Genomic DNA, 18,359 nt, shown 5'->3' on the forward strand with positions numbered 1-18,359 from the left:
ACAAACATCTAGCCTAATGTTTGCATATGGAATTTCTCATATCCTGTTACTTCCTCCATTCAAGAAACTGCCAACGCACAATGGAAACTCACAGTATATTGGTTTGGTTAAGACTTTTATTGTTTACTTATTGTACAGATGGCCATCATTGGAGCAGGTCTGTCTTGACAAGCAGGATTCTCTCCCTCCCTCCCTCCCTCAAACACACTCACACATACACACTCACCCTTCTGGCGTGCGACGTACAAAGTCAGTACAATAGTGAAGCAGCATGTCACATGACTGCAGTACACACAGGGTCAGAGGGACAATCTGGCACAGCCTGCTGCTGCTAATCCCACACATGTCAGACAGACAGCTCTCTCCAGGGGAGTTAGCATGTCAGACAGACAGACCTCTCCAGGGGAGTTAGTTGGGAGCCCTCGCTCAGCTCCTCTGTACACAGGATAAGGACATGAAAACACTGTGGATCTGAGATGCTACCAGCTTCCACGCCACAGTTCCCATGTCAACACACACAGGACTGGTGTCATGTCACAGTATCTTCTGTGCATAGCTTGCTTGTGTGTGTGTGTGTTTTTGTGATTAATGGAGGATGGAAGATACACATGTGCAAACTTTGTGTTCATTGTCTTACAGATTCAGCTTTCAAGTCAAAAGCCAGACATCTGTCTGTATGTTATCAAACATGAAGTGTGTGTGTGTGTGTGTGAGAATGCTGAATGCTTACTTGTAGGCATACACAGAGAGCGCTTAGAGTAGATTGCCAAGGTGTATGTCAGTGGTGTGCATCATGGTGGTGTGTGACGTGTGTTTTGTTGGTGTGTGTTCATGGTGTGTTATGGGCGTGCATCATGATGGTGAGTGACGTTTTTTTGTTGATGTGTGTTCATGGTGTGTTGTGGGCGTGGCTCATGGTGCGTTGTGGGTGTGGTTCGTGGTGTGTTGTGGGCGTGGCTCTTGGTATATTGTGGGCGTGGCTCATGGTGTGTTCTGGGCGTGGTTCTCCAGCACGCTCTTAACCGCGGGCTTCCTGGCGAGCTGTATGGCCCGGACGCCTGATGAGTCGGCGGAGTCCACCAGCCCCAGAGCCAGCAGAGCAGCGGCCGTGTCTGCATGCTGACCAATACTGGCCATGTGCAAGGCTAGGAGACACACACACACACATATACACATGAAAACATTTATAAAGTACAACCTTTAACAGACAAACTGGACTGCTTTTGCAATACTAGCATTATTAGTCCAGTATACTGAAACAGTGGCCTTGTTCATGTGATGTAATCCAGTATAATGAAACAGTGGTCTTGTTTATGTGTAATCCAGTATACTGAAACAGTGGCCTTGTTTATGTGTAATCCAGTATACTGAAACAGTGGCCTTGTTTATGTGATGTAATCCAGTATACTGAAACAGTGGTCTTGTTCATGTGATGTAATCCAGTATAATGAAACAGTGGTCCTGTTTATGTGATGTAATCCAGTATACTGAAACAGTGGCCTTGTTTATGTGATGTAATCCAGTATACTGTGTATCACATCTCACCATATATACTGTATACATATGGTGAGATGTGATGTGTGATGGGGGCATATGGTGAGATATAAAGGATGTGTGAGGGGGTGGGTAGATAGATAGATAGATAGATAGATAGATAGATAGATAGATACTTTATTGATCCACAAGGGGAAATTCAAGTGGAATTCAATATGGAAGCTGCAGTTCCCACCTGTGCGCCCCTTTGTGTCTGTGGCATACAGATCTGCCCCCAGTTCTAGGAGGGTCTTCACAGTGTTGGTGTGTCCTTCCTAAAACACACACACACACACACACGGAGTTAGGGGGTTTGAAAGGAGGAATGTGGATTTCTGATGACTCATAACACAACAGTATGTAATGTACAAATGAACAAGAGAAGTCATTATTTCATATTCATTACTCCAAATAAAAATGCCAGTACAAAATAAAATATATAGTACCACTAGCCAAGTTTGGCAGCGATGTTATCACCGGTGAATATGGTGGGGGGGTCAAACACAATAAGTGGGCGGTGCCAGGTTGAAGTTGATTCATGATAGTCGGTTAAAGCTGACCAAAATTATTTTCATTATTATTATTTAAAAAGCATGAATTAGAGCTGCGCCTTGTTTTTAAGTCCTCTTAAGAAAAGTTCTCTGGTGCAGTGGTCAAAAAGTCTTAGTAGATAGGCAAGGAGGACTTGCACTTTTTCTATATGTCTGATCACTATGCCCTATAAGGTAGACTCATTGAATGAAATTGTGATGTAATTGTTCAATTATGTGATCTGAATGAGCTGTGACCTGCTAGGCCTGTTGGCCACTAATTGGATGCACCTGCTCTAGACTGTTTAAAAGGTTGCCTCACTATGCTGCTGCTCTTTTTAGCACTGATAGTCTTCACTGACTGAAATGTTTGTACAGCACTTTTGCACTTTCTTGCACTTTTTGCACACTGTGTTTCCTCAAAAAACTTTTGAAAAAATATGTAAAAAGCTAAATACAGTGGTTTAATAACCAACCTTTTGTCATTATTACAGTGCATGAAAATGCACTGTACTGTTCTTCCAAGGCAACAACAACAACATTATTATTATTCCGCTTACCACTTTTTCCATACGCAATTTCTCTTGAACAGTTTAACTTAGAAACTTCGTTCAAACTTTGTAACGTAGGTATTCAAACGGACCAAGCTGCTATGTCTTTTCAACTTTGAAACTTTTATACTTTTTAAACTATTAAAGAAAAACTTTTTAAAAATCCCCATAGACTTAACATTGCTGATTGTGACAACATAATACGGCCGTTAAGCAATTAGAATCCTATGGCAGGTGTTCAGGCCACCTGGATCAACTGCCAGTCTCAGGCTTTAAGCATACAAACTGGTCCTATTAAGACTTCACATCCTGTTTAACTGCTTCCTCTGCCAAAAAACTGTTTCAAAATAAAAGTCCTCACTACAATATTTCACTGTTAAACAATTTAACCCTTTAAACTACTGAACTTTTCAACTGTTCAGCCATTGTAACTGTTACTTGTCATCAACTATGACTCCTACCCACTGTAGCTAGTTAGTATAGTTAACATGCTAGTTAGCATTTTTAACAAAACTGCTAAAAATGATTAGCTAAGTAACATGGTTAGCATAGTTAACATTTTTAGCATGCTAGTTAGCATTTTTAACAAAACTGCTAAAAACGATTAGCTAAGTAACATGGTTAGCGTACTTAGCATGTTAGCATGCTAGTTAGCATAACTGCTAGAAAACGTTAGCTAAGTTAGCTAAGTAGCATGGTTAGCATGTTAGCATTACTAGCACTGCTATAAATCATTAGCTAAGTAGCATGGTTAGCATAGTTAAAAATCTTAGCATAACTGCTAGCAAACATTAGAGCCATTCCAACTTTCAGTTATCGTCAAATATCTACCTATACACAGCCATTAAACTATTTGAATATCAACATTCATTAAATTTCCAGTCTGTCAACCACTTTTAAACTATTTACCTTCAACTTTTAAACGGTCTACTTTTAAACTATCATTAAACTATCTATTAAACTAGCTGTCTATCAACAACTTTTAAACTATCTACTGTCTATCAACAACTTTTAAACTATCTACATTCAGCTTTTAAACAGTCTACTTTTAAACTATCAACTTTTATTAAGCTATGCAACCACCATGTCTATCCTAGCATCTCGTAGTAACCATCTCTGTATTATCTGTTTTAACTATACATGATATTTTACATCACAACTTAAGCATTTTCATGCACTGGTAATTCCTTGGAATTGCATTTCTAGCTATTATTTGACATTGTTGTTATTATTACTATTTTGATTAAAGGTGCTTAAAGCAATGTTGGGTAATGTCACTTCTGTTGACGTTCAAACCAAACAGAGAGCTAGCTCCCTTCCCCTCCCTCCCGTAAATTGAAACTCCAAATCCTAAACGCGCATCTCCTCGGTGATTGGCTGGAACAGTTTTGTTTTTATGGTCCAGGCTGGACCAAGTTGTTTTTGTTGCCGTTTATGGAGCCTGGGCTGTCCACAGATACCGCATTTTTTTTACAGTGTATTCGGGGCACAGGCAGCTGATGGTGAGATAATGTTTGCTGTATTTGACAAAAAATGTTTTAGCTTAGAAACCGCATAACATCGTTTAGAGTACCTTTAATATTGGCTCACCTAAAAACTGTTTACTGTTAATTTAACTATTGTATCGTAACGCCTCCAATTACCACCACTTTCGTTAGAAAATTCTAAAACAATGATGTTTTTTACTTTTTTCTTAAAAATAACATTTGATAAATGAACCTTACATTTTTCAGTAGCCATAGGTGTGGTTTGGTTCTTACCGGGGCCAAATTTGGTTTGGTTCTTACCGGGGCTTTTACTGCCTGAAATAACCGATTTTGTTTACCACGCTTGGAGGTTAGTGCTGGCCTGGTGTGTCGCCTATTTACGTCATTTCAATGGCACATGAACTGTTAGACCGAGAATTCTCGTCATGAAATTAAAATTCCACTGGAGCTCCAAGCGGATTTGTACACGCAGCCTTACAACACTGTTTACAGCTTTTCGAGTCACGGTAAAATGTCATTTTTGGTACATAGCCAATTTAGATACACCTATGGTGTGGGTGCTTGCGTTTCTTTAGGAATCCGCTGTCTTGGTTTGTATAGAAATGGATATTAAGTGACACATACACGCAAGACGGCGGAAATACGGGTCCGGCGGTAATAGGGGAAGTTCCGATAAGGTTCATATTCTGTCAGTCACTTTGGACAAAACCGTCTGCTAAATACCATAACCATAACCTAAAAATAATATTTTTATCACGCTGAACAGAAAAAGAAAGTAATGCGGTGTGCAACAGACAAACGCTAGGCTGCAATCAATACTTGAGCACTTGGGCTATGGGTTCACACATCACCACTTGAGCTATGGGTTCACACATAACCACTTGAGCTATGGGTTCACACATAACCACACATAACCATTTGAGCTATGGGTTCACACATAACCACTTGAGCTATGGGTTCACACATAACCACACATAGCCATTTGAGCTATGGGTTCACACATAACCACTTGAGCTATGGGTTCACACATAACCACACATAACCACTTGAGCTATGGGTTCACACATAACCACACATAACCATTTGAGCTATGGGTTCACACCAGCGGAGCGCGAGCGAGCGAGGAGCGGATGGAATTTTGTTGGCGCGCGGAGCGCTTTTTAATTCAGAGACCGGAGCGGCCGCTCTGTTCCGCTCCAATTTCGCTCCGGCGCCGCTCACACCACGAGTCTGAAGCCCAAATCCACCTCACGTCTCGAACTCACGTCTTCATAATGAAACTAAGACGTTACATTTCAAAATAAGGACACTTGTCATAGTGATGTAACGGATTTGTTGCTGCAACTAGGTGCAGAGGCCGCGTTCAGTGCCTAGCATTCAGAAACAGGAGCAGGGACGCAGGCCACGAAAAAAGCGCACACTCTAGTCCAGGGGTGGGCAAACTTTTTGGCTCAAGGGCCACATTGGGTTTTGAAAATTGCCCGGCGGTGGCGGGCCGCACAACACTCCCACCCTCACGACACACACATAAAGCAATAAAAAATACATTTTTTATAGCCTATAATTTAGTATGAAAAGTATTTGTTTTAAAATGTGAATTGCTTAAAAATACTGCTAATTTTATGCTGTTTAATGTATAAATTGTGCACTGTCGCTTTAAGACAGTCGCTTTAATTCACGTTTATTTCTCAATGATCTTCTGCCTGCTCCGCTATGGCTAGTGCTGTACCTACGGCTGGGCCCTCTCACAGTTTTTAAATGGTCAGTAGTGGGAACTACTGTTGCCTTCATGATTTCCTTTTAAAAGTTTCTTATAAGAACGACATATCACTTATCAACAATGACAAGCCAGAACCTACAGACTTTCCCCTAAAGATGCTAGCTGCAGCAGCAACATTTCCGAAAAGGTACTGGCTTGATGAAATTCATTCTGGACTCTCTATCCGACCACATACCTCGTGTGACCTCGGGATACTTCGGTTTGGCTTTAGGGACCCTCTACTCACTACCACGTAAGTGTAATGTTGTTTGGAACTGTAGAAGAGGTATAAAAATAGCGTTTTGTAGCGGCGAAATGACATGCCCTGGTCACTAATGAGTTTTGACTAAAAACGGTAAAATCGAACTTTCTCAAAACACATCCGAATGACATGATTTTGATGTCAACTCCCATGTATGTACTCCCAATCATCCGTAATTGATCTGAAGTGCATTTTACTCCGGATAATTCCTTTAATCATGTGTGTGTGTGTGTGTGCATGAATCATGTGTGTTTCTTTATATGTGTGCATGTGTGAGGATGCGGAAATGTATGAAATGTGTGTGTATGTATGTAGTGTGTTTCCTAGTGTTAGTGTGTATGTGTGTGAGTGTGTACTAACCTTAGCAGCATAGTGCAGTGTGTATGTGTGTGTGTGTGTGTGTGTGTGTATGTGTACTGACCTTAGCAGCATAGTGCAGTGTGTATATATGTGTGTGTGTGTGTGTACGTATGTGTGTGTGTGTGTGTGTATGTATATGTGTGTGTGTGTGTGTGTACCAGTGTTGGGCAAGTTACTTCAATGCCTACTCATTAAAATCAATAGAGAGCCTACTATATTGTAAATCAAAGCTTAAAGAAACCGTATGTAAGATTGTGGCCAAAACTGGTACTACAAGGTCTACTGAGGTCGTTGCCATGGCGCCGCCGCGTTCGGATGCCTTTTTGGTTGCTCCGCCTAATTTGTGCTTATATTTACTCTTTTACCTTTTATTAACCCCTAATTTTTTGCACTTTTCCACTGCACTGATTACGTATGATGGCGTTACACTTAGAAACATCGGAAATGAATTGCCTTTTTTGTTTCGGGATGTTTTAATCAACGTTTCTACCTTGCCGACTGAGATTCTCCGAGATGCATCAGGGAACCATGGAGACGCATCTCGGCGCAGAAGGAAAAAACACAGAGGAAAACGAGCCGGGGCCCGTAACAGATTGAGGAATAGAGCTCATAGGCCTCCACTGCCTAGCATTCTCCTAGCCAATGTCCAGTCTCTTGTGAACAAGATGGATGAACTAAGAGCGAGGATACAGTTTCATAGAGACATCAGGGACTGTAACATTCTATGCTTTACTGAGACATGGCTAACTGAACTTGTACCGGACTGTGCCATCACTCCGGTGGAGTTTTTCTCTGCTGCTCGCTCTGACAGGACTGAGGAATCTGGAAAATCGAAAGGTGGCGGTGTTTGCATCATGACGAACAGCAAGTGGTGTGATCCTAGAAATGTCACCGTTCTCTCAAAGTCCTGCTCGCCTCATCTAGAACATCTAGTGATCGTCTGTCGACCCTTCTACCTGCCCCGTGAGTTTACTTCGGTAATATTCAACGCTGTCTACATTCCCCCACAAGCCAACACAGATGCTGCGGTTTCAGAATTGCAAGAAGTGTTAAATAGACAACAACACATGCACCCTGAAGCTGCGCTTATTGTGGCCGGTGATTTCAATCAAGTACATCTGAACCGGTCCATGCCTGAATTTATTCAACACATTCACTTCCCTACACGTGGTGACAACACACTGGATCACTGCTACACACAGTTCAAGAACAGTTACAAAGCGAAGTCTCTACCAGCTTTCGGAAAATCAGATCATGCCGCTGTTTTCCTACTGCCTATGTACAAACAGAGAAGTCGGACGGACCCCCCAGTGACGAAGGAGGTCAAGCGCTGGACTGACCAATCGGAAGCCAGGCTACAGGACGCCCTTAGCAACGTTGACTGGGAGATGTTCAAGACGAACTCTGCTGACATCAATGAGTTTACGGAAGTATCATTGAGTTACATCAATATGCTAACTGATTCCATCATCCCAACTGTAAAGATCCGAAGCTTCCCTAACCAGAAGCCATGGGTGGATAGAGAAGTGAGAACGGCATTAAAGACACGCACCATGACTTATAATGCTGGGCTTATTTCAGGGGATATGACAGATTACAAAGCAGCATCTTATAGTTTACGTAGAGCTATTAAAGATGCTACAGTAAGCGGCGCTATAGAGACAGAGTTGAAGCTGATTTCTTGGAGGGTGATCCAGCACGAGTGTGGAAAGGACTCCGAATCATCACTGGCTTTGAAAGAAAGTCCCCTCCTATGATGAATGTGAGTAAAGCCCTCCCTGATGAACTTAATGCTTTTTATGCTCGCTTTGACATGAAAAACACAGACTATCTTGCACTAGCTGCAGCATGTGAAGCAAATGAGGATGCACCTTTCTGTGTCTCTGAGGTCGATGTGAGCAATGCCTTTAGGAGGGCTAATTGTAGAAAAGCTGCTGGACCGGATGGAATTTCTAACAGGGTTTTGAAATCCTGCGCTGCTCAGTTAGCTCCTGTGTTCACTTATATCTTTAACACATCATTGGCTCAAGAGACAGTTCCTACTTGCCTCAAGCAGTCTGTTATTGTTCCAGTACCGAAAAACAAAAGTCCATCATGTCTGAATGACTACCGCCCAGTAGCCCTGACGTCTACAGTGATGAAGTGTTTTGAGAAGCTTGTGAAAAACATTATCCCTCCCTGCCTCCTTCGACCCCCTCCAATTTGCTTACAGAGCCAACAGGTCTACAGAGGATGCCATCTCAAACCTCATGCACACCACCTTAACTCACCTGGAGGAGGGGAATGGGAATTATGTGAGGATGCTGTTCATTGACTTTAGTTCAGCATTCAACACGATAGTACCTCTCACCTTGGTCACAAAGATGAAGGCCTTTGGACTGAACACCACCCTGTGTCACTGGATATTTGACTTCCTCACCAACCGTTCACAAGTGGTTAGAGTGGGGGGTCTGACATCTGACTCATTAACCATCAGCACTGGTGCTCCCCAAGGCTGTGTTTTGAGTCCACTGCTGTACAACATCTACACACATGACTGCAAAGCCAACAGTAGTCATACCTCCATCATCAAGTTTGCAGATGACACAGTGATCTTGGGCCTGATTAGTAACAACAATGAACAGCTCTACTTGGATCAGGTTGATGAGGTGGCACAGTGGTGTCAATCTAACAGCTTGACACTGAATATCAATAAAACCAAGGAAATGGTAGTGGATTACAGAAGGCAGCAGTAGAACTACAGTTACACCCCACTAATGATCAGCGGGCAACCTGTAGAGAGAGTCACAAGTTTTAAATACCTTGGTGCCCACATTACTGAAGACCTAACATGGACTGTTAACACTCAATATGTTCTGAAGAAGTCCAGACAACGACTCTACTTCCTTCGTCAGCTAAGGAAATTCAAAGTTTCTACATCCATCATGAAGGCCTTCTACACTTCAGTGGTTGAGAGTGTTCTAACTGGTAGCATCATCACCTGGTATGGGAACTCCACAGTTAGAGATTGTAGTACTCTGCAGAGAGTAGTGCGCTCAGCTGAACGTACTATAAGAACTCAACTCCCTGCTCTACAAGATATCTATTCCAGAAGAGTACTCCTAAGAGCCCAAAAGATTCTGAAGGACTCTTCTCATCCTAACAATGGATTATTCCTACCGCTGAAATCAAGAAGACGCCTATGTAGTCACAAAGCCAGAACTGAGAGACTCAGGAGAAGTTTTTATCCCCAGGCCATCCGAACTCTGAACTCACACTATACTGACTTTGCACTCATTCACTCCTCAGCACTCATGACCACCCCCCCCCCCCCCCCAAACACACACCTACAAGACTTTTGGCACTTTTACATCCCTCTCCCTATGCTATAGACTTTTTATTTATTTTCTTATTTCATCACACGTCAAAACACACACACACACACACACACACACACACACACACACACACACACACACACACACATATCTGACTTTCTCCAACTTTTGCACATCTCCATAGAACTTTTTATTTATTATTTTTGATTTCTCCTCCATCTACCCATGTCCTTGATTGCCTAGCCTTTCTGCCCACCCCCCACCCCACCCCCATCCCCAACACACACACACAAAACACACACACTTACATCATCACTGTCATCACCACACATACATACAGCACACTGCTTGCTACAGTAAGCCTCCTCTACCTGCTGCACACTGCCCCCCCCTCCCTACATACAAATCACATTGTCTTCAGGATCTTCTCCAACACACATCCTCTACATACTTACAGCACACTGCCACCCCCCCCCCCCCTCTCCCCTACATACACAGCACATTATTTCATCAGGAAGCTTCTCCAACACACATCCCCAACATACTTACAGCACACTGCCCCCCCCCCCCCCCCCAATACACAGCACATTGTCTCATGAGGAAGCTTCTCCAACACACATATTGCACACTGCCCTCTCCCCACATACACAGCACACTATCCCGTCACTTTAAGAGCATTGATCTTTACGTTGTCATAATGCCCTTTTGCCAGCTCTTGTTTACAAGCCTTATTTGTTTGAGTTACATTGATAGCACAATATTAACAATAATATGCACAATGTTAAGTTGTTTTAAGCAGCCTTCATTGCTTTGGAAATGGAAGTATGCAATGACATGTTGCTTCACATTTCGTTTTGCGAATACAAGTGAATTATGAGCCTGGTATCCACCTAGCTATCTGAATGGAATGCGTTTCAGTCGACTCAGCATATCATGTGCTTCATGTAGCCTAAATGCTTGGAAAACGAATGATTGAAGACCCACCAATTCTAGTACTACGTGTTGATTGAGAGAACCCAAAAGGTATCAAACTTGCATGTAACATCGTGTTAGTGCATTTTGACATTGTAAACGTTATTGATGAAGAGTGAAACGCAGTTTGCAGTAAAGCTACTATTCATTGGCTACATGTGGGTGCCCCCTCTGTCCTTTGGTGCCCTACGCAAAGTGCGTGATGCGCGTGGTGGGAGCGGTGGCACTGCCAGGCTACACGAGCTTTTTCTGCATTTCTATCCCTTTATTCTCTTTCATTCAAGTTATTTAAGTCCACAGCACAAAACTGAAATGCACAACAGCATAGTTTGTGTTTTATCAAGAATCAAAAAGATTAGCGTGGCACTACTTTAGATGTTTCATTAAATTACTTGTGCTATTTCGCGAGGCATAGAGAGATCTTTCGGTTTCGCATACAAAGTGCACTAACTATTATGTTCTTCATAGCCTTGTCTATGACAAGCTGAAAATAATGAGCGTATGCTTATGTCCATCCCGCAAATAGAGTCCGCCTGCGTGTCTGCTGCAGCCACAGTCATATTCAACAAGTATCAGGAGATAACGTTCTACTATTTTGCACTGATTTTTTCTCCTCTGTTGTTCTCGCGTGGTGTTTGTGAATATGTATCAAAACAAAACACTACACCACTTAATGGTGGTGTAACAGCAATATATTACAGTAATTGCATTACTTTTGTAACGCGTTACACCCAACACTGGTGTGTACTGACCTTAGCAGCGTAGTGCAGTGTATGTGTGTGTGTGTGTATGTGTGTGTGCGTGTGTGTGTGTATATGTGTGTGTGTATGTGTGTGTGTGTGTCAAGTCAGTTTCAGTCAAGTCAGTTTTATTTGTATAGCGCATTTAACGTGCACAGAGTGCCACCCAAAGCGCTCCACATATAGGCTAAGACATTGTCATTGACACATACAAAATCATAGACTAACAAAGACAATAGCGGACGGAGCGGCGTAGTCGCGTGTGTGTGTGTGTGTGTGTGTGTGTGTGTGTATGTACTGACCTTAGCAGCGTAGTGCAGTGTGTGTGTATGTGTGTGTGTGTGTACTGACCTTAGCAGCGTAGTGCAGAGTGTGTGTGTGTGTGTGTGTGTGTGTGTATGTATGTGTGTGTGTACTGACCTTAGCAGCATAGTGCAGTGTGTCTGTATGTGTGTGTGTGTATATGTGTGTATGTGTATGTATGTGTGTGTGTGTGTGTGTGTGTGTGTGTGTGTGTGTGTGTGTGTACTGACCTTAGCAGCGTAGTGCAGTGTGTGTGTGTGTGTGTGTGTATATGTGTGTGTGTGTATATGTGTGTGTGTGTGTATGTGTATGTGTATGTGTATGTGTGTGTGTGTATATATGTGTGTGTGTGTGTGTGTGTGTGTGTATTGACCTTAGTAGCGTAGTGCAGTGCGGTCAGCTGCATGTTGGTGGCCCTTGTGTTGACGTCCACCCCCAACTCCTGCACCAGGTAGCGTAGCGCCCCCTCCTGGCCAGTTACACACACCTGGTGTAGAGGCGGCACCCCCAACACATCCACAGCTATAGGAGAGGCCTACACACACACACACACACACACACACACACAGACACACAGACACACACACACAACACACACACAACACACACACACAAACAAATGACAGGCTTATAAAATAAATATAATATATTTTGTCAGTGATGTATTCAGTGTATGGTATTTACGGGGTAGCCGTGGCCTGCTGGTTAGCACTTCGGACCTGTAACCGGAGGGTTGCCGGTTCGAACCCCGACCAGTAGCACCATAGTAGCCATGGCTGAAGTGCCCTTGAGCAAGGCACCTAACCCCTCACTGCTCCCCGAGCGCCGCTGTTGATGCAGGCAGCTCACTGCGCCGGGATTAGTGTGTGCTGCACCTCACTGTGTGTTCACTGTGTGCTGTGTGTGTTTCACTAATTCATGGATTGGGATAAATGCAGAGACCAAATTTCCCTCACGGGATCAAAAGAGTATATGATTATACTTATACTGTATTTACACGCCACAATTATATTACATTTGAGGTTGGAGGTATATGAATTTCCCCTTGGGGAAGTATCTATCTATCATCATATCACTTCTTTCTGTTTATTAAACCAATGGAACCTTATTAAATTACTAAATAATAATAAACATAAATAATGATTCCCCTGCTCTCCGTATGTTATAGAAACTCTCCTGGGAATGATCTGCAATCATCGTTATAAACCCCATTGAAATGGTTACTATTGAAATGGTTCTATCTGGCCAATCCACTCCACTCTACGGCTCTATCTTGGCGATCTGAAACGCTTGGTCACCGGCACCAAGCATAAAGATGTTTTCGGGTGTGACCTACCACATTCATCTTGATTTCGTCGGGCGCAATGTTCAAAAGGGTTGTACTAATTCTTTTAATTAACTAGAGGTGTGTTTTGGGCGTGACATGGAGTAAACCAATCAGACCCTCATCTTCTATTCCCTTTAAGAGCCAGGTGCGCTTGAACAGGTGAATTGCTATTATAACGGCGCAGTTACCTGGACGACAGGAACAATTCACCCATGAAGAAACCAGCATGCTCGTGCGTGAGGTGAAGGCCCGTGATCTATTTACGGGGACGTGAGGACACCACCGAAACTCCCCGAGGTGAAGCAGGCGTGAGGTGAAGCAGGCGTGAGGTGAAGGCCCTGTGAGCGGGTCCTCGTCTCCTACAGTCCTGTAATGTTTCCTAATCTAAGTCTACAAGACATCTATGGCGCATGGTGATGTTATGCAGCACACAACATGCCACAAAGAGCTGCCACTTACTGAGGACTGCACTGCATGTGCCACCTGACATATCCAAACATCTGAACGGCATTTTCAGCAGCCCAAATGTTCTTTCAATGGCGGCGTGTGCTTTTGCGTGTTTTCGACTGAACGACAATTCACACATTGTTGTTGGCACTGTGTAATCAGTCATGTTGATTTAAATAGCTACGCAAGTACGCGTCGTGCTACTATTGGTGATTTAAATAGCTACGCAAGTACGCGTCGTGCTACTATTGGTGAAGTGCCTACTCAGTTTTATACGTCATTACCAATTTGCAAATGATGTTGAATAACTACTCATTGTGAGATGTATTTCTTAATATCTTTATTATAATTATGTTTCCCATTGTAATCTTGCAATTTGTAATGCTTTGCATGGACGTGCGCTGGTGCTCGTTCGGGGATGAGAGAAGCAGGGGGTTTGCACGTTGTGCACGTTTGCACGTTGTAAAATAACATAAACAACTGGCCACGGGTTTCTGACCAGGTTTGGTCGTGGTCAGTGGCGTAATGATGTTTAGAGGGTGCCACACCCCTGGGCCCAAGGTTTAATAAAAGTGGAGCGCATGGCGCAAAATCCGCCACTGACCGGGTGAACGATTAAAACAAGCTTTGCGTCGTGCTTTGTGCCATGTTTTTGATCGCCAAAATAGAGCCCTAAGCCTGAATTAGAGCCCTAAGCCTGAATTAGACCCCTAAGCCTGAATTAGAGCCCTAAGCCTGAATTTCTTTAAACTTTCCAGCATGCCCATTCTCATTGAGGTGGTGTCATGTTTGGGTGTTTGTTTGTGATGTCTACCTGGTGTTTCTCCAGGAGTAATCGGGCAGTGGAGATATGACCACTTCTCACTGCGTCCATGAAGGGTGTGACCCCACAGCTGTCTCTACTGTCTCGCTCATACTCACTCCTCCAACACACAGACACACACACACACACGCACAAAAACACACACAAACACACACACAAACACCAGTGGGGTATACTACGAAGCACGTTAGACATATCTAGGCTATGTAGACATATCGAGGCTTGACAAAGCCTTGACTCAGGGGTATACGTTAAGTGATACTATGATTGCAGTTATGTGATATATTTGTCAAACTAGGCTTTCAGCTCAGATCTGTGCGCGTTCTGGGTGTTGGGATGACGTTGGCCAATCGTGTAACGTGGAGACGCACAAGACCACCTCTATTTAAAAACAATTACTTCCGCATTCATGAGCGATAGCTTAATCTACACTGCGGTCATTTTTTGTGTCTAACCTATAACATCAAATAAATCAATTGTCATCAGTTGTTGTATGGTATGCACGTCCATAGTGAGATATTTGCACGCACAGCACTATTAAAGCGCATTCGAGATCCAAAATGTTAGTAGAGGCGGAGCTCCACCTGTAAGATATATGACAGAATCCTACACGTGAGAGAACTTAGTTTTTAAGACAATTGATTGGTCAGTGTGCGGTAGATTACACGATTTGAGCTATAACTTAGCACATAACCTCCTCCCGACCAGGTTTGGTTGACAGCATAAGATACCATGGTGATATAGCGACACTAAAACAGATCCACTTTCGTGTCACAACATAGCCTGGCTTTTGAGCGCAACATACCTCGCTAACCCACTAATCGAGATTCGTAGTACACCCCACTGGTGGTCATTCTTTAGAGATCATTTCCCCCCCATAATTAAACCTTAATTTCTAAACCAGTTTTTCTCAGATTGAAAAATATCAAACACTAAAAACTAAAATTGCGCCCTGATCAGTTTATTCCGCCGTGAAACTAACCTCTCCAGGAGAATCTGGACAACGTCTTCACATCCATGCAGGGCTACATGAGGAGAGGAGAGGGCACCGTTACAGGTCGCTTGGTGTGTCTATCAGTGTCTGCTCGATGCAAAGCTATGTGTCAGTGTGCTTCTGCACGTCTAATAGGCCTTTATATGTTTACCATCACACTCTGTGTGTAGAGGTGTGTGTGTGTGTGTGTCTAATAGGCCTTTATATGTTTACCATCACACTCTGTGTGTAGAGGTGTAGGTGTGTGTGTGTGTGTCAAATAGGCCTTTATATGTTTACCATCACACTCTGTGTGTAGAGGTGTGTGTGTGTGTGTGTCTAATAGGCCTTTATATGTTTACCATCACATTCTGTGTGTAGAGGTGTAGGTGTGTGTGTGTGTGTCAAATAGGCCTTTATATGTTTACCATCACACTCTGTGTGTAGAGGTGTGTGTGTGTGTGTGTGTGTGTGTGTGTGTGTGTCTGTCTAATAGGCCTTTATATGTTTACCATCACACTCTGTGTGTAGAGGTGTGTGTGTGTGTGTGTGTGTGTGTGTCTAATAGGCCTTTATATGGTTACCATCACACTCTGTGTGTAGAGGTGTGTGTGTGTGTGTGTGTGTGTGTGTGTGTGTGTGTGTGTGTGTGTCTAATAGGCCTTTATATGGTTACCATCACACTCTGTGTGTGTGTGTGTGTGTGTCTAATAGGTCTTTATATGTTTACCATCCATCACACTCTGTGTGTAGAGGTGTGTGGGTGTGTGTGTGTGTGTGTGTGTGTGTGTGTCTAATAGGGCTTTATATGTGTGTGTGTGTACTGGTACCTGCTGTGTGTAGAGGTGTGTGTGTGTGTATGTGTGTGTGTGTGTGTGTGCGTGTGCACAGGTACCTGCTCTGTGTAGAGGTGTGTGTGTTTGTGTGTAGAGGTGTGTGTGTGTGTACAGGTACCTGCTCTGTGTAGAGGTGTGTGTGTTTGTGTGTAGAGGTGTGTGTGTGTGTACAGGTACCTGCTGTGTGTAGAGGTGTGTATGTTTGTGTGTAGAGGTGTGTGTGTGTGTGTGTATGTGTGTGTATGCGTGCGTGTGTGTGTGTGCAGGTACCTGCTGTGTGTAGAGGTGTGTGGGTGTGTGTGTGTGTGTGTGTGTGTCTAATAGGGCTTTATATGTGTGTGTGTGTACTGGTACCTGCTGTGTGTAGAGGTGTGTGTGTGTATGTGTGTGTGTGTGTGTGTGTGTGCGTGTGCACAGGTACCTGCTCTGTGTAGAGGTGTGTGTGTTTGTGTGTAGAGGTGTGTGTGTGTGTACAGGTACCTGCTCTGTGTAGAGGTGTGTGTGTTTGTGTGTAGAGGTGTGTGTGTGTGTACAGGTACCTGCTGTGTGTAGAGGTGTGTGTGTCTGTGTGTAGAGGTGTGTGTGTGTGTGTGTATGTGTGTGTATGTATGCGTGCGTGTGTGTGTGTGCAGGTACCTGCTGTGTGTAGAGGTGTGTGTGTTTGTGTGTAGAGGTGTGTGTGTGTACAGGTACCTGCTGTGTGTAGAGGTGTTCTTTTGGTCTTGCTCTCGGTCCTCCACAGCTCACAGTTGGCCAGCAGGAGGCGCTGTATGACGACAGAGTCTCCCTCACGGCACGCGATGTGGAAGGCTGTCCAGCCATCTTTGTTCTTCAGAGAGAGATTGGCACCCCACTTCAGCAGCAGCTCAATGACCTCTAGGCTACGTCTAGTACACGCCATCATCAATGGTGTCCTGAGCAAGGTCAAAAGTCAAAGGTTCGGTCCACCTGTATTTTTACTCAGTTTTTTTTTAAAAATTTTATCAGGACTACTGTCATGTCATAAGACTACAATTACCACATCTTCGAGCACTAGTCTTTCAACATAACAATGTATATCCTCTTCAGATAAACACATAAGGGGCAACTATGTATTATCATATGGAAGATCATTTAATGGTAGGCTACTCTAAGCAATGTTACAGGATTTCTAAGCTAAAACATTTTTTGTCACATACAGCAAACATCTCACAATCCGCTAGGCTAGCTGTCTGTCCCCTGAATACACTGTAAAAAAACGCTCTCTCTGTATAGACAGCCCAGGCTCCAAAAACGGCAACAAAAACAGCCTGGACCATGAAACATGATGACAGATGACATGGATGACAGGACAGCGGTGTATTTCGGGCTTGGTGCTTTGCTGTTTGCATTAGTACAAAACAGTAGCTTTTAGGCTACTGCATACACAGATCAAGCTTGAGTTTTGTTATCAATATTTGCATAATATTGGATGATACCAAAATGCTAATATTTTAATTAATTTAATATTACTTGCGAATAGGTTGACAACGCTACAACGTCCAGTAGGTTATTAGCCCTATTACGCCGTTATAATCATGGCTATCTCTCTTTACCAGTTGCCACTTATGTCTGTCCTCTTCAAAAAAAAAATGGAAGCATGGCACATTTGGCAGTGCATGCCTTGCGGAATCAACTCATGCTTGGAGTGGATTGCTATCTATCTCGATTTTAAGAACTTGTTTACTAGTAAAGTATCGTTTGAGTAAACTAGTAACTAGTTTACTAGTAAAGTATCGTTCGTGCCTAGGACTCCATATCCCGTCCACATCGATATTTCATTAAAAAGCCACTCCTTCGAGCCGGATTCGAACCAGCGACCTAAGGATGTCAGTGATAAACCGCTACAGTCCTCCGCTCTACCAACTGAGCTATCGAAGGTTGGTATGCCTAGCTGACGTCAGACACCTAGACAAACAGCTCACTCTATTCACTTGCATTCGCTGCGATTGTTCGCGTCGTGTTTCAACCTCTAAAATGACACGCAATATCAAACCCACACTAGCAAAACATGCACAGACTATCTTTTGTAATATATTTTAACCAAATCGAGTTGAAACTTACCAATCTGCCTTTTTCAAACTGTCCACTTTAGCGCCCCTTTCTAAAAGGTAACTCACG

General features: G+C 43.4%; 1 protein-coding gene and 1 non-coding gene across 4 annotated transcripts in view; both read right to left on the reverse strand.

The window, feature by feature from the left end:
• Positions 1-98: 98 nt before the first annotated feature.
• ankrd16 (ankyrin repeat domain 16) overlaps positions 99-18,359 on the reverse strand; it is an 18,935-nt gene continuing 674 nt past the window's right edge. The window contains exons 1-7 of one of the 3 annotated variants that reach the window (XM_042080864.1): positions 18,303-18,359; positions 16,914-17,134; positions 15,394-15,436; positions 14,403-14,508; positions 12,188-12,349; positions 1,730-1,808; positions 99-1,145 (exon numbers count right to left, since the gene is read on the reverse strand). The exon at positions 18,303-18,359 is cut by the window's right edge and continues 497 nt beyond it. In XM_042080864.1, the coding sequence (XP_041936798.1) occupies positions 982-1,145; positions 1,730-1,808; positions 12,188-12,349; positions 14,403-14,508; positions 15,394-15,436; positions 16,914-17,134; positions 18,303-18,359 (832 nt within the window). In that variant the 3' untranslated portion in view covers positions 99-981. Of the gene's footprint in view, positions 1,146-1,729; positions 1,809-12,187; positions 12,350-14,402; positions 14,512-15,393; positions 15,437-16,913; positions 17,135-18,302 lie in introns of all 3 variants that reach the window. The other 2 variants (XM_042080863.1, XM_042080865.1) reach the window with 2 other exon arrangements.
• On the reverse strand, positions 18,032-18,119 carry trnay-gua. Its single transcript is given in 2 exon segments — positions 18,032-18,067; positions 18,083-18,119. It is a non-coding gene; the product is annotated as a tRNA-Tyr (tRNA).

The sequence above is a fragment of the Alosa sapidissima genome, chromosome 23 (assembly GCF_018492685.1).
Source record: "Alosa sapidissima isolate fAloSap1 chromosome 23, fAloSap1.pri, whole genome shotgun sequence".
Classification (NCBI taxonomy): Eukaryota; Metazoa; Chordata; class Actinopteri; order Clupeiformes; family Clupeidae; genus Alosa; species Alosa sapidissima.